Source organism: Eubalaena glacialis, chromosome 5, assembly GCF_028564815.1.
Source record: "Eubalaena glacialis isolate mEubGla1 chromosome 5, mEubGla1.1.hap2.+ XY, whole genome shotgun sequence".
NCBI classification, from domain to species: Eukaryota; Metazoa; Chordata; class Mammalia; order Artiodactyla; family Balaenidae; genus Eubalaena; species Eubalaena glacialis.
Window position 1 is genome coordinate 125,426,216 of NC_083720.1, and position 16,115 is coordinate 125,442,330.

At 44.9% G+C, this 16,115-nt stretch overlaps 1 protein-coding gene across 1 annotated transcript in view; it reads left to right on the forward strand.

The window, feature by feature from the left end:
• Positions 1–310: 310 nt before the first annotated feature.
• Positions 311–16,115, forward strand: part of MAML3 (mastermind like transcriptional coactivator 3) — a 416,506-nt gene continuing 400,701 nt past the window's right edge. The window contains exon 1 of the mRNA XM_061192583.1: positions 311–1,174. Within this exon, the coding sequence (XP_061048566.1) occupies positions 719–1,174 (456 nt within the window). The 5' untranslated portion in view covers positions 311–718. The remainder of the gene's footprint in view (positions 1,175–16,115) is intronic.

Below are 16,115 nucleotides of genomic sequence, written 5' to 3' on the forward strand. Positions count from 1 at the left end.
CTCTCCGCGCGGCGTTTTGCAAAGGACTTCACCGATCTACTTTTGCAGTCGCCTCGGACTGTCCATGTGTTTACTTCCCCCAGCCCGAGGATTCGATATCTAGGTTCCTGTGAAATGCAACTGAGCAGCCAAAGTACTTTGAGAACACGGGGCGGCATAAACACCAAAACTTTTTTTGTGGAAGGAAAATGCAATAAGCAAGCTTGCCGTTTTCCGATGCGGTGTGGAGTGAGTGTGTGTCGCGCGTGTCCGCACCGGAGGCATATGCTTGTGTGTGTACATGGGGTGTGTTTTTCGGTACGTAGGGAGAAAATGCTTGCCAACCACCGGAAATCTCCTGGAATTTATTAGAAAATAATGGATTATAAAAAGAAGGCAGGCGAAGAACGGATCTTCCCTTGAGTTGCAACCCGATTTGCTGCTGGCTCAGTTTGTTGTGATTCTTTTTGTTGATAGGTGTCTGATGGTATTCTGATAACACCCCCCTTTTTTCCCCTCGAGCTTTACAGTTTAAAAAAAGGAAACAACAACAACAAAAAAAAAACCACCCCAAAATCTCTCCCCCTTTTTTTCGCCCGGTCGGGATCGCTGTTTCCATCCATGTGCTTGCGTCTCCCCCGCGTTCCACTTAAACTATTTTAATCCTTGGACCCAAGGAGGAGGCTGATAGGGGGTGGATAAAAAAAGTTCTTCCAAAATAGTGTGCCCGGGGAGCAGGATGGGGGATTTCGCAGCCCCCGCTGCTGCCGCGAATGGCAGTAGTATTTGCATCAACAGTAGCCTGAACAGCAGCCTCGGCGGGGCCGGGATCGGTGTGAATAATACTCCCAATAGTACTCCCGCTGCTTCGAGTAGCAATCACCCCGCTGCCAGCGGCGGCGGCGGCGGCGGCGGATCGGCGGCCGTCCCCAAGCACAGCACGGTGGTGGAGCGGCTCCGCCAGCGCATCGAGGGCTGCCGGCGGCACCACGTCAACTGCGAGAACAGGTACCAGCAGGCTCAGGTGGAGCAGCTAGAGCTGGAGCGCCGGGACACCGTGAGCCTCTACCAGCGGACCCTGGAGCAGAGGGCCAAGAAATCGGGCGCCGGCACGGGCAAGCAACCACACCAGAGCAAACCCCAGCAAGATGCGGAGGCTGCCTCGGCGGAGCAGAGGAACCACACGCTGATCATGGTGAGGGCGCGCTGGCAGCGGGCACGGGGCGCGCGCGTGGGGGGGGGGGCGTGGAGCTTCTTCCACGGGGGCCACGGGGATCTGATTTGCACCGCAGGCGAAGTGGGCTGAAGCCGAAGGGTTAACGTCAACTTTTGTGAGGTAAAAGCTGCCGTCGCCGCTACCTGTTCATCTGTCAGGGTTGTCAGATTTGGGGAAGAGGGGGCGAGAGGGGGAGAAGCCAGTCACGACTGCGAGGGGCGGAGGGAGCCTGGAGGAGCGTCGGAGTGAGGCACTGGAAAAGTTTTACCCCCCTCTCCCTTTCTTAGATACCGATTTGAAAGAGTGAACCCAGAGTTGAGACCTCGCTCCTCCTCTTCACCGCTCCCCACCCCACCCCTCGCCTGGCCGCCTGGGCTCCCCAGACCGGTCCCCCTTCGCCCACCCCTCTCAGCACGTCCGCCGAGTGCAGGGAGAAATTGATGCTGTCGCAGATTCTGGGCGGGCACCAGGCCCTCGAACCTAGGAGGAGGAGGAAAGGAGATGCTCTCGCCTCCTCTCCCCAGCTCACCCTCTTTGGGCTGAGAAAGTCTGAGAGTTTTGTGAATGAACTTTGAGGTGGGTGAGAAGCAAGCGAAGGTGGCTGCGCGCGCGCGCGTCCACGAGAGCGCGCGCGGATGCGGGGCGCGGATGCGCTCCCTCGCAGCTCGAGACCCCGGGCTGGCCCGGCAGGTGGAGCGGCTCCGAGGGTCACGGCACTCGCCGGGGCGGGAGGGGAGAGCGACGCCCTGGGCTTGCGCGGAGAGTCCCCGCCACGCAACTTCGCCGGGGATTCTCTCCCCTCCTCCTCTTAAACTTGCTTGCACAGAGCTCTCTCCGCTGCTCTCCCGCCCCGCTCCCCGCCAACTTTCCGGGCTAGTCAGATAAGCCCGGAGGAGTGGAAGGTAGTGGGGAGGTGAAAGAGGCTTAAATGGCTGGGTGGGTGGGTTGGAGGTAGGAGGAGCAGCCAATGGCTTAACTTCTCCGGGAGGAAGGGGCAGTTCCCACCCCCTAACCCTGAGGATAGAATCCTTTCTCCTATCTCCACTCTCCGGTTCTTTTGCTTTCCTTTCGTGGGGGGGGGGGGAGCCGGAAGCTTGAGAAAGGTGTCTGCAGCCCCCTCCGCCACCGCACGGCCCGGATTTGGGCTGCGCGCGTGTGCGGAGTGGGGCGGGCGGTGGGAATCCGGGAGCGTAGCGGGGCCGCGCGCCTTCTCGCGTTTCCCCTGCAGACCGCACCTCGATCGGCGGCGCGGGAGGCCCTCTCGCTGTGCGGCTTATAAATCGCGCACGTCCCCGGTCTGGGGGTCGTCGGCGTCGGGGGTGGTGCGGGTGCGGGCGCGGGCTTTCGCTGGGCGTTCCGTGACAAAGAGCCGGCTTGGGGGAGGGGAAGAGGAGAGGCCGCCGCGCTCACTCCCCACCCTCCCCACCTCCCCCCACCCCGCACGTGAAGAGGAACAATTTGTTTATCTTGGGCTTCAAGAATCCTTCCCTCCTCCCTGCTCTCCGAGGCCGCCCAGCCCCTCCTCCCTCCCCTCCCTCCTCGGCGCGATCCTGCCCAGTCCCGCCGGCAGCACCTTCCCTCCTCCCCTTCCTCGCTCCCCCACCCCCCCCCCCCGCCGGTACTCCTTTTCCTCCTCCCACCTTCCTCGAGCCCGCCTTCCCCCTCCCTTCTGGAACGCGGCCGTGGGGGAGGGAGCGGGAGGCGCTTTGTCCGCCTGGCGGCCCGGCTCGCCCGGGAGGCCGCCCGGCTGGGAGGGGCGCTGCGCCCCGAGGCCCTGCCCCTCCCCCGCGGCCACCCCCGCCCCGCGGGCCCGCGCTCCCCCCCCCACCCCGCCGCCGCCGAGGTTGCTCGGAGCGCGAAGAAGAGGCGGACTCGGTGGGGAGGAAGAACGACGGTCACAGAGTCAGGGAGGGAGGTTCTCGCTTTACAAACAGGAAGCCGAAAACCACTGACACACTGTAGCTTTTCTGATTGTACCCGGAGGCGGGGTCGGACGTGCATCTTGACTGTATCTCGCATGCCCTGCTGGTACCTATTTCTCTCCGGGTCCGTGCCGTCTCCCATTCCCCGCCTCCCCTTCGCGCTCTGCCACCGATGGGGAGACCCACTTCGTGAACCTAAGACTCAAGTAGTATTTGAAAGGCGCTGAGAATATCGTCGTTGCCTGCTCCACGCCCTCTTTTCCTGTGTTTGTACGCCCCACACGCTCGGATTGCGTAGGAATGGGCTTCTTTTCGGGAGGCTCCAAAAATCTCAGTCCCACGGCCTCTCTCCCGACCTTTGGGGATGGAGGACTGTTGTGGCGTTACCTCGCCAGCTGAGCAGCGCTGGAACAAAAAGCCGGTGCCCGGTCGCTTTTGATCGCGGGCGAGAGCAGTAGAGTTTGCGGCCGGAAAGTTTAGCGTTTGGGTTGTGTTCTCTCGAGGGTGCCATATCTGCCCTGGGGGTGGGGGAGGGGGGGCACTCCGGGTGCGCGCGCCTGGGTTATGATACACCCGCAGGTGGGAGCAAACCCAGGGTCCTGAAGTTACCTGGAAGGAGGTAGCAAGCCCAAGCCAGAGCTTACTTTTGAAAATGAAAAAAGATAGTGCTTACTTGAGTGGATGAGACCGAAGCAGTACATTTCATGGTGAATCCCAGTTCAGCAAGTTAACAGACTTGAAAAATGATTGCCTGAAAATAACATTTTTCTATCAATTTTGTGACAATAATTTAGCCTATGGATTAGACCGATGTACAGGACTATGTTCTAGCTTTAACTGTATTTCACGTATGCATCTCCCATTGATGTAAGTGGTCCAAGTATGTGTGATGAGTGTAATGAAAATAAACAGCCTTAAACCTTAAGCAAAGAGTTGCATGTAAATTCTAGGTACCACAAAAAAGAAAAGAAAAAAGTTAACATCCTCCTCTACAAGTTATTTTTCCTTTAAAAATAGTTTAAAATTGTACCTTGGCCCCTGAAATGAAAGAGTATTTTAACTTAGCCTGTGTGTGAGATAAAATCTTGAGAACAGGTTGCAAAAAACCACGTTAATCTTCCTTTTTTTGAATTAGCTGCTGGATTTTAGTTGGGCTCTGGGAGGGGGGCGGGGCACGGAGCAATTATAATTAGTTCTCAGATTGAGCTATTTGGAAACCCCTGAAGAAAAGCCATAATCAACCAGAGGCAAATAATAATGATGGTGATGATAAAAATAAAGATGAATAGGATTCTTTTCTGTTTTATTGCTCTTGTTTACCTTCTGAGGGCCAGTATGTCCAAAGTACTAAATATTGATTAGTTCTCTTTCTGCTTGGCTTGGATTAAGAAGGCAGTCTAATCAAGGCTTTACCTCTTTTGATTTGTTTTCTTATACATTTACAAGCATAGGCATGAAAAGCAAACAAGCAAACCAGAAGCAGGGTGGGTGAGGTGAAATAGAAATCTTCCTTTGGCTCCAGGCTGCTGGGAGGGGCCTCGGTTTTGTGTGGGTCCATAATAGCCCTGTTAGAGAGTGGATAGCCCAGGCCTGGGTTGGAAGCTACATTACTTCAGCTGAAAGGTAGTTTCTGGACATGTAGTCAAATGACTCTCCCCGCACACACTTTCTTTATACAGAAGGGTCTCCCCCTCCTCCCCTCCACAAGAGTTGTTGGTGAGAACTATTGATTTCACCTATTAGAGAATCTCATTGAAAAGGTGTCTTCTCCTAAAATAGTTTTAATTTGTGGTAGCAGAATGAGACATTGTTCATTTTCTGTACTTAAACCTGAAGTCCTGGTTAAAATTTTAAGATAAATTCCAACTGACAGGTTCATTCTCAAGCCAAAGATAGAGTGGCTTGACAAAGGTGTAATCATTCAGGCATACCAAAAAACATGACAATGCAGTCTTCAGAATTTCAAAATGGTGGTAGTCTTACTTGACCTGGATAAATTCCGTGTTTTCATAACCTTTCTACTTCATAGCGCCATCATAACTTTCAGAGTGTGCTTAATTTATACACAGCTTAAAGGCTGTATAAATCCATGTGATTCCTGCTCTGAAGAGTTTATCACATAAAATTCATTTGATAATAAGCATATTAAACGCTGAGTATTAGAGAAAACTGCAACCTATCCAAAATGTTCTCATCTGTTTCTGGAAGAGATCCAGGAAATGTCAAGATGCTAGTCCAGGGCTAAAACTCCATCTAAATGAATCCGGTTTCCCATTTCTTATCCTGTTGAAGGTAAATTACTGGCTTTGTATCCAGGTTTTTTGGCAAGCTTATAATGTCAAACCATTTCTAAATCTTTCCTATGAACCTTTTCTTTGGCTTATCCTGTTCTGCTTTCCTAGGTGATAGGATTGATAGTGTCCCTTGAAAAACCTTCCATAGCCCACCCAGGGTGTGCCTTAAGTTTGTGAAAAACTTTTTGAAATTTCATTTCCCTGTGCTTCACAAGTGTTTGTCTTTTAATTCTCAAGAAGCATTGAACAAAAAAAAAGCTACAATACATGTTTAATTGTGTTATGTATGTACTTTAGTTGTGGTACATTTTATTTAATACTGGACAGCCAACGATCAGAAAAGTAGAGGCATAGTTAGTTAATCATTCATCATAATCTACAAAATGCTCTTCAGGCTGAGTTCCTTTCCCAGGGAAAGCTGAGTTTTCAGACAGACGGCATGTTTGATACTTTCTATCCAGTCGCATTAGAATCATAAGGGCAAGCTTTAGACTCTTTGGAGGTTTTCTGCCACTTGATATGAGGAAAATGAACAGTCCCCGGACCAGGTGTACTGACATTTCTGTAAGACGGATGAGGATTTTAAACCTTAAAATGGAGTTACATAGAGTTATTTTCTAAATACCTCTCTGAGACCAATATAGCCAACTGTTGTTAAAAAGGTTTCCTGACAAGGTTTTTCCATTTGGTTGAGATAAGAATGGGGGAATCTCTCCCTCTCTCTCATTCGTGCTGCTACTATAGGAGGAATCTAGTATGCTAAGCCATTCTGCACACTACGTAGTAGTTCTTGGATATGTCTGAAGTACTTAGGGTTTATTTAGTGTCGCTTACAGAGTTTTACTTGCAATCAGTGCTCCATGTGTATTAATTAACACTTCTGTACTACATTTTTGAGCTTAAGATGGCTAAATTCTGTCATCTCTTTCTACATTACCCATCATAGAGAACTGTGAAATCAATCAGACATCAAAGTCTCATAAAAAGGAACATATTTAAAACTCAGTCCCAAGATTTTCATAATATCTGCCTTTTAATTCTCCCAAATAGCTTTGCATTTTTCACTCTATTATTCAGAGGCTGATGATTGAGTTTTCAGATCCAGCTGTTTGCCTTGTTTTTCTTTCCGCCTCCTGCTGCCAACCTTTTGGTCTTTTCACTGATCTTTAGCACTTTTACCAAAGAGTGGGAAGAAGCAATAAGAAGAGAAATTTAATTTTGGTGCTTCCTCCTCTATAACTAATGAAACAATTGGATAAGATACCAATTATTTTGGAATAATTATGGGTTTGATTCAGTATACCATTTACTCTTCATTAGTGAAAATCATAGAGAATAGACTGGATTTTTAAATGTCATTCATTCATTCAATGATTCTGGTACATAGTCCGTAGTGCTTCATGGAAGTGAAAAGCTGAATCACACTCTTGCATCCAAGACTTTGACAGCGTAGTATGTTCTTTTTAGATTTTCAGTATTATTTAAGCTAGGTTTAAGGGAATAACAGGTGTTTGTTTTTTAATCAGCATTAGACTTGATGCCAGTGACTTCTCAACAGTTTCAGGCTGAGTTATTCCCCTTTCCTGTGACATTTTCAGTAAAATAGTATGCTTACTTTCGTGTTGTTTCAAACTAATTTGACACTGCAAAAGAAGCTGATTTACAGATGTCTGCGCCAAAGTTATTGGATCCCCCAAATCAAATTTTCATTTAAAAAATACAGCATGCTTTTCAGACAGACACATTCAAAAATTCACTATTCATGTTTGTGAGATGGAAATGGAGCTTTTGGAAAATCAGCTATCACCAAAAATTTAGGAAAAAAAAACCCCTTTTTTTGTTGTTTAAATCTAACAAAGTTTAAAGAACTAAAGGAATAAGACTGGATAAAATCACTCAGAAGATGGAGTTGAGGGCCTGCCGTATAATGAATACTTAAAGATCATAGGTTTCTATTCCGTGGATCAGAGAAGGCGCACACTTTGTTTTAAAAGTATACCTGGCTATTCCATCTGTTAAACAGTTGAAGGGCTTTTGAGCTGTGGATAAACAACTCCATTTGGGAAAGAAACACGGTGTTCCCTTAGGGCCACCATACACTTGTGCATAGAAAAAGCCATTACTACTATGGCTCAGTGCTTTTTTTTTTTTTTTATGGCAAGCTGTGCATTCTGTTCTTGGGGGAATTTAATAAAAATCTCAGAAGGCCTTCAGTACTTCCTCTGACATAAGGAAAGTGATTTCCTAAGAATAATTTAGACACCTCTTTTAATCATATTGGACCTTCCATTGGTTGGAATGAACTTTATGCTGAAGTAGAATCTTTTAAAGTAAGAATAACTAACATTCATCCTCCTTAAGCAATGGCTTAACAACCATAGAAAACTTGAGCGAACTATTTAAACTAACAACCTCCAGAATTTCTAACTCCTGAAGTCTGCATTCTGTTGGGTAGAATCTGGTTTTGTAATGTTTCACGTTATGGACTCTCAGTCCTCAACACATTTCACTTGTGCTTATGTGTGCGAAGACGATTTTTAGGATACGTTACTGTATCATTTCTCTCCTTCCCTCTCGCAAGATCTTTCTCCACCTCCAGAAAACCCATGGCAGGGCCGGGGCTTCTATCCCTTCAAAAGAAAAGGCTGAAGTGCTGAGTCTATTCGTGCAGATTCAACGTGGGTCGTAACTGTGACTCAGAAGGATTGCACAGCTCTAAGACAAGCTCTGCTAGTGCCCTTCATTCTCACAGTGGTGGGTTATTTTTCTTTCTTTGGTTGTTTGTTAGATGCTGAAAGTAACTCAGTGATTGAGAGTACCCAGTAAAGGACTTTAGGAGCTCTAGTGGTAAGGTAAGAGAGGCAAGAGGGGGTGAGGATTTTGGAGGCATCTCCTGGAATGGGTGGCAAAAGAGGTGATTGGTTTTGCTCATTTGGGGTAAACAGATAGTACCCTGGTGCCTTGGGAGTTTATGGCGATAACATATGCTTTTAGTAGTCTATTCTGAACCTGCAGACCTTACTAAAACTCAAAGATGTATTTTTCAGAGCTAATGGCATTATTGTTTGTTTCCAATATCTGGGAAAAAAAATCATTTCCTAAAATATTTCCATGCTCCTTTAAATGACTACCTCTGCCATTTAAATGGATTTACCATAGGATTCCTTTAAATCAGAAATTCTCAATCAGTGGAGATTTTGCCCCCGCCCTGAACATTTGGCAACGTTGGGACACATTTTTCAGTTGTCACAACTGGAGGGGTGCTACTGCTGTCTAGTGGGTAGAAGCCAGGGATGCTGTTAAACATCCTACAAGGCACCCACAACAAAGAGTCACCCTGTCCAAAATACCAGTGTTGCTGCTATTGAGAAACCCTGCCTTAAACAAGGAGCTCCCCTAGAATGTTGAAAGTGCAGAGAGTGTGGCTTTCCTCACAGCTTTTCAAAAACACTCTTACTACTTAACTGGGTGGAGAGGGGAGGGGATGCTGCTAGGAGGTAGGGAGTCCCTGGGAAGAAGTCAAAGCGCCGGCCGCCCTGTTGCATCTCAGCTCTGGCCATGGGACAGTCTGGCTTTTCACTTCATGTTGGGAAGGTGAACAGTAGTCATTCTTTTTACCTCCCGGAGCGATTGTTCGGCTCAAATGAATTAATATATGTAAGAGTCCCGAAGACTTGATGGTGCTACACAAAGGCTAGGCTTATTTTTATGAATTACTGTCCCATCACTTATTTGCGTGCCTCCCACCCAAGTGCAGACTTAGAGTGATTTGGGGCTTATTTCACTCAGGCATAAGCCAAGGTCTCATGGTGAGGGCTTGAGCAACTGCTACATATTGGACACAATTTCTAGGCATTGGGGATACAGTAGTGAACCAGGGTCCTTGCTCTCGTTGGACTCACAGCAGAGCATCATTCATGTTTCAGATTAGCTGTATAAAATGGTCTTTGTGGTTTTATGAGAACGTGTTAATGGAAGTCATTAATAACCCAACATTTAGGAAAACCCAAGGATACTAAATGCTTTGTATCTTCTTGCAAGCTTTCTATAGCTTTCTTGCATTGCTTTCTAAAGCAACATTTATTTCACTGTCTTTCAAATAAAATCACTTTGTGGAGGGGAGAGGGTTAGTTGGTGTGGTGGAGAATAAGATTAAAGGATGGTTGTTAAAAACGAGGCTGATGATCATCTTTCTTTCCCTTTTTTGGACTAGGTAACACTTGTAGCACCATAATCATCGCTTGACATCAAGCTTTTAGAGGAAATTAGACAAAGATAGGGAGCATTTAGAAAGAAACAAGCAGAAAGGTGCAGGGGCTTGAAACCATGTCACATGAAGAACAGTTGGGAGACCTGGAGGTGTTTAGTCTGATTTCAGGGATGATATGATTGCTTTCTTAAAATATTTGAAGGGCTGTCATGTGAAAAAAGGATTAGATGTGCTCTTATGGCCTCAAGGGGATAAAGTTAGGATCAGTGGTTGGCGGTTATTAGGAGTAAGGTTTGGTTTAATATATTAAAAAAACAATTATATGAAAGTGGAAGCTGTTCACAGATGAAATGGGCTGTGTTGATGAGCGAAAATGTGCCAGCAAAAGTTGTTCAATTAGCTGAAATGTTGGAGAATAGATGACATCTTTTTTAAATTATAAAACTTTAAAACAATATAAAAATAAAATACCAGTGAAAAGAGGATAGGGCCTTTGTCTCTTTAATCCTCTTTATATCCTCATGATAGAAAAAGATCTAACTGGGAATTCCCTGGCGGTCCAGTGCCGGGGTTCGATCCCTGGTCAGGGAACTAAGATCCCACAAGCCACGTGGCATGGCCAGAAAAAAAAAAAGGAAAAAAACAACGACAAAAAAAGACCTACCTGTACATGGGAGGAACTCTAAATATTTGTGGAATAAATTGCTCAATGAAAATGAGTAGATTAAGTGACTTGATTCCTCTTCCTCAGTGTCTCCCCTCTGCCCCCAGAAGTTATCATGGTTTAGAATCTCTCTCTCCAGACCTTCTTCTTTTTGCTCACATGTATACTATATAGTGTACATCACCACACACCACACGTTAGTTTTTTCCTACTTGAATGGAATCATATTATAAATGTGGTTCTGAGATTTACTTTTTCCACATAATATATTTTGGAGACCTGTCCAATTCGATCCACACAGATCTTCAACTCATTTTTTAAACTGTTATATAGCATTCCATAATAAAACGTTTCATAATTTATTGAATGATCCCCTATTTCGAGAGACTCTGGTAGTTCCTCATTTTCTGCCAATTAAGCCTACTTAATTGCAATGAACATCCTTATCCATATATCCTTGTATATGTGAGCATTTCTGTAGCACAGATTTGGACTTTTTTCCGTATATGTAATATGTATAAACAGAAGAAGTTGGCCAAAAAAATCTCTTAATCTAATATTGTTTAACATAGACCTCGAATCTTATTACAACCTATTTTAGGGCAAATGATAATTGTGTCTCCTGAAAAATATGGCTTAAAAAAAAAAAAGTATCAACTCTAGCGACTGGTGTGTGTCTTTGCAGTCTGTGTGAACACTGGTAATTTTTAAAGGCTGTATATCTGGCCACACGTCTTACACGAATGACGTTCTTTTCATCTGGTCCCAATGACCAAGTGAGTAGGAGTCTAGTTAACAGCTCCTGTTCATGCTGTGAAAGTGGGAAATTCACTGTCTTGGACAAGTTTGTAGTTCTCTTTACCTTTCCTGAGCTTTGTGTTCCCCAGGCCTGCATGGCTTTATGTGTCAAATGTGCATCCATTGGTGATACAGTACCTGGGGTGGCAGCGGGTGCGCCTTTGAGTGGTCATAAAAATCGCAGGGCCGTGAGTTGCCACTTCCTACAGGTTCAGTTACCCTGATTAATCCAGTCATCTGTGTAACGTGGTAATAACAACCTGCTTGACCTGGCCAGCTGTAGAAAATGCATCAAAATGGACTTGCCTCCACAGTTGCCTTATAGCGTTTGTTTCCACAGTGAGTCCTATCAGTTTTCATTACACACAGGTGCTGAAGTGGTCTCAAGACCGCCCTCCTTCAGGCTTCTTGGTCATTTTGATTTACCTCTGGCCTGGCAGCTGCCCTACCGTGAGATACTAAGAACTATAGTCTATATTTTTACGGAGCCGGAGGAGTTTGGCTCTAGGATCTACGCTCTTGGCTACAATATTATTCTGCCTTCACCTGACTGAAGGGTTCTCTCTTGAAAAGGTTGAGTGAGCAGCTGCCTTTTCTAACTAACCATGACCTCCCAAGGAGCAATCCTCACCTATTTGAACTTCCTTTAGGTTTTAAGATCGGTTCGAACAGGAGCCCACATGAAGATCCGTGGTAGTGCTGGTCCTTGGCTGGCCCTGCTGTTTTCTAACGAGGATCCCCCCCTTTGCTGTCTCTCGGCCTCACATAGCTCTGGCCTCATGTGTCCCTCTTTCCTCGTCTCCTTTACCACCATCTCATGTTTTACCTTTGTCAAGTGACAGTAGGACCTGGAAACTTGTACAAAATGTAGGTGGCAGTGATGTGAACAACAGAAGTAAACCGAGGGTGGAGATGTAGGTGATTGGTGTCAACTTTAGAGGTCATTCTCTCCCAAGTGATTCCAATAAACCAAGCGCTCTGCTTCAACTGATGACCTAGATACTGAGTAGCGGCAGCCATTTTCTGCCATTTAGCTGCACTACATAGCATCTTAGTGGGAAAAACCCCTTTGGCCTGCTAAGCAAATGCAGCTGTGTGCTCAGTGCAGCCTTTAGGGGAGGGGGCTTCAGTTTAAAGGCAGCTGGATAGCTTCTGCTTCAGTAGCTTACATAGCGAGAGTTGGTTGGGCACATAAAATAAGAACCTTGCTCCTAATCTTGCAACTAGGCCAGCCAGTACGATCAACGAAGACGTTCCTCAAGTTGCTGCTCTGGTCACGCAATACAGCTTCAACCTTTGACTCTTCTGCTGACAGCCAAGTTTAAACAGTGAAGTTTAGTTTTTGCTAGTCTACGGAGGAGTGTCATCTGACTTTTTTTGTGCTTGCTTCTGATTTTTCCTGGATCTGTTTCTTTCATTTCTAGCACTAGAATGTCTTCTTTGAAGGATGACTTCCACATATGTATAAGGCGGACAGCTGCCTTGCATTTTGCCCCAAGTATAACATTTTACCTTTACATGATTGTAGACAGATAAATGGTTCTCTGTTTTGAATATTACTTGTTTCATAGCTATCTGATTATAGTTATTAGATAAAAACTGCTTTCCAAAGGCTGGTGAGATTACAGCTATGCTGCAGTAAACTTCTAATTGCTAATTCCTTTGAAAAGCATTTTCTTATTTCTCTTTGAAAGAGTCCAGAGATGATTTGGAATAGGTAATAAATGCTTAGAATCAAGTTTGGAGTTTGATTAGTCCAATTATGGAGTTTTTAAAAAACATATCTTACAAAAAGGAAGTGTTTCAGACCTGTTTTTTTGAAGAGAGTTCAATAATGATGGACATAAATTCATTCAGAGGTATATCTGGAGGTTAACGTTAGCATTTATGCAAAGAAATCGGACATTTTGTCAGAGCTGGACCAAATTTTCTGGATACTAAGTAAAAGAAATAAAACTGCTTTAATGGTTGGTCCTTGAGTTTTGGCTTCAGAATGGCTAAGCGAGTTCCCAGCGGGGGTAAAACATACATCCCCTAGGCCCACTCCCATCCTCTATTCTGGGCTCCTTTCGTCCCCAGTTCTAATCCACGGTGGCATTTCAGTCCATCCTTCCTCCCGCCGCCTTGACAAGAGATATGTCTGCAGCAGTGGCTGCCTTTGCAGAGTATGCAGGTGGTGTTTATCTTTAATCACTTAAGGTATTTCCTCACAGTGGTGTGTGCAGATCAGCACCTCCCTGGTTGTAACATTCTCTTACTGTTCACATCCTGCAGTAGCCCTTTCCTGGGAGATCCTCTGGTGTTGGGTAAACAGAGGTGGTTTATATAAAGAAGCAACTTTCTCAGTTTAGAAGTTGTTGTAGCTAAAACGGTTGAAAATGTCTTTTGCAGTTTAACTGGGAATTCCTAAATGGTTTGCAGCTGCTATTGGATTTTTAAAAACATGTTCAAAACACGTTCGTTTTCTTCCATGAAGCACGGAAACAATGACTTGAGATTTGGATTTCATGCTGCTGACTTCTCGGAACCTATTGAAGGACTATTTGAAAAAGCTGTTTGTCATAACATTGGATAACCATATCAAAAAAAATATTTTTGGGGAGGTTGTTTGTATATGTTAGAGTGGAATAGGTCTGGAGCCCACGATGAACTTGGACCATGTCATGGTAACTTGGAGGGTGGCAAAGTAGGATAAACTGGTACTTTGGGGATCTGGGAAATCTGGCACCCCGGCTATTGAAATTCAAATGGACTGTTGCTTTTTTTTTTTTTTTCCTTCAGTGTTTGATCCTGTTCTTAGATTGAAAGGACTGATATGAATCATTCAAGGGCCTTTTCTTAACCTGAAGTTTGTGGTCTGAGATTCCAGTTGGAACACTTGGATATATGTAACAATAGTTTCAAGGAAGGGAGCTTAATGATAGTGTGTGCCTGGGAGAATCGTGTCTTTGTTCCCTCTGCTGAGGTGCAGGTTGTCTGTGTTACTGGTTTGGTAGGCTCCGTGTTTATCTGTGGTCTGGAATGTCAAAGGACTGCCAACCTAAGAATTTTGCTTCCCTCTCTACCCTAAAGTGATGGTGTTGGAGTTTCTCGTATTGGCTCATGGGGGCGGGGACGACCATATATGGAAGAGGGACGGGGGATTGGCCGGCTTTGGTATTCTCATCCTTTCTTCCTAATGCCATTTTCATTACTCTATTAAGAGAGAGTAGATACGCTGAGTAATTATTTATGTCTGTCTTTTCCTTCACAGTGTAATGCACACTTCACTTGTTTTCTTCAACTTTTCGTAATCTGTGTGTTCGTGATACACTGAAGAGCAATAAATTTGAGAAGAGAGATAATTAGCTTTGACAGACTTACAGAACTGAGACTGTAAGAGGAGGAAGCAAGAGGGTTGCTTAAGCAAAGGATTCCATTACTGGGTTTGAGGGAAATTATCCAGATAAATTCTTCGGTGTTAAAATTCACAACCATCTGGGTGGCCCGGGTTATAAGAAGAAGTGGATTACTGTGTGATTTTTAAGAATTTAAATATTTTTCATAGTTTAAAAAAATACGTTTTTATTCCCAACATAAATTTTTTTTTAACATCTTTATTGGAGTATAATTGCTTTACAATGGTGTGTTAGTTTCTGCTGTGTAACAAAGTGAATCAGCTATACATAAACATATATCCCCATATCTGCTCCCTCTTGCCTCTCCCTCCCACCCTCCCTATCCCACCCCTCTAGGTGGTCACAAAGCACCGAGCTGATCTCCCTGTGCTATGCGGCTGCTTCCCACTAGCTATCTATTTTACATTTGGTAGTGTGTATATGTCCATGCCACTCTCTCACTTCGTCCCAGCTTACCCTTCCCCCTCCCTATGTCCTCAAGTCCATTCTCTACATCTGCGTCTTTATTCCTGTCCTGCCCCTAGGTTCTTCAGAACCATTTTTTTTTTTTTTAGATTCCGTATATATGTGTTAGCATACGGCATTTGTTTTTCTCTTTCTGATTTACTTCACTCTGTATGACAGTCTCTAGGTCCATCCACCTCACTGCAAATAACTCAATTTCGTTTCTTTTTACGGCTGAGTAATATTCCATTGTATATATGTGCCACATCTTCTGTATCCATTCATCTGTCGACGGACACTTAGGTTGCTTGCATGTCCTGGCTATTGTAAATAGAGCTGCAATGAACATTGTGGTACATGACTCTTTTTGAATTATGGTATTCTCAGGGTACATGCCCAGTAGTGGGATTGCTGGGTCATATGGTAATTCTATTTTCAGTTTTTTAAGGAACCTCCATACTGTTCTCCATAGTGGCTGTATCAATTTACATTCCCACCAACAGTGCAAGAGAGTTCCCTTTTCTCCACACCCTCTCCAACATTTATTGTTTGTAGATTTTTTGATGATGGCCATTCTGACCGGTGTGAGGTGATATCTCATCGTAGTTTTGATTTGCATTTCTCTAATGATTAGTGATCCCAGCATAGCATTTTTTTTAACCATTTTAAAATTGAAGTATAGTTAATTTACAATGTTGTGTTAGTTTCAGTGATTCAGTTATATATATGCATATAATAATATATGTATTCTTTTTCATTGGTTGGATTAAATTATTCCAACTATCGTACATTATTTTCTCTTTTCTGGATTAAAAAGAAAATGTGTGGAACAGAGTGTGAGAGGTTGACTATGTCAAAAAGGGAAGGGGGCGGGGTAAAATTCGCAACATCTAAATAAGAGAAATGAGCAAATAAGGCTCCCGTGTAGCCTTTATTCCTACAGAGCTTCCTCCCTGGGCTAAATCATGCCCTCATCCACAATGGAGGTCATGATGATACGGAAAAAAGGGATCTATCTAGAACGTTCTGAGATATACTGGTTTAATGCTCATAGGAGTGGAGAGAAGGCTTTGTAGGGGAGTTCCACTGAGAAAGAAAATGTTGAGACAGTTCAGGGTCCAGTCTATGGGGTGAGTTCCGTTAGGTCACTGTCAGCCCTCAGCTGCAGGATCTCTAAGCATTGACCCAGG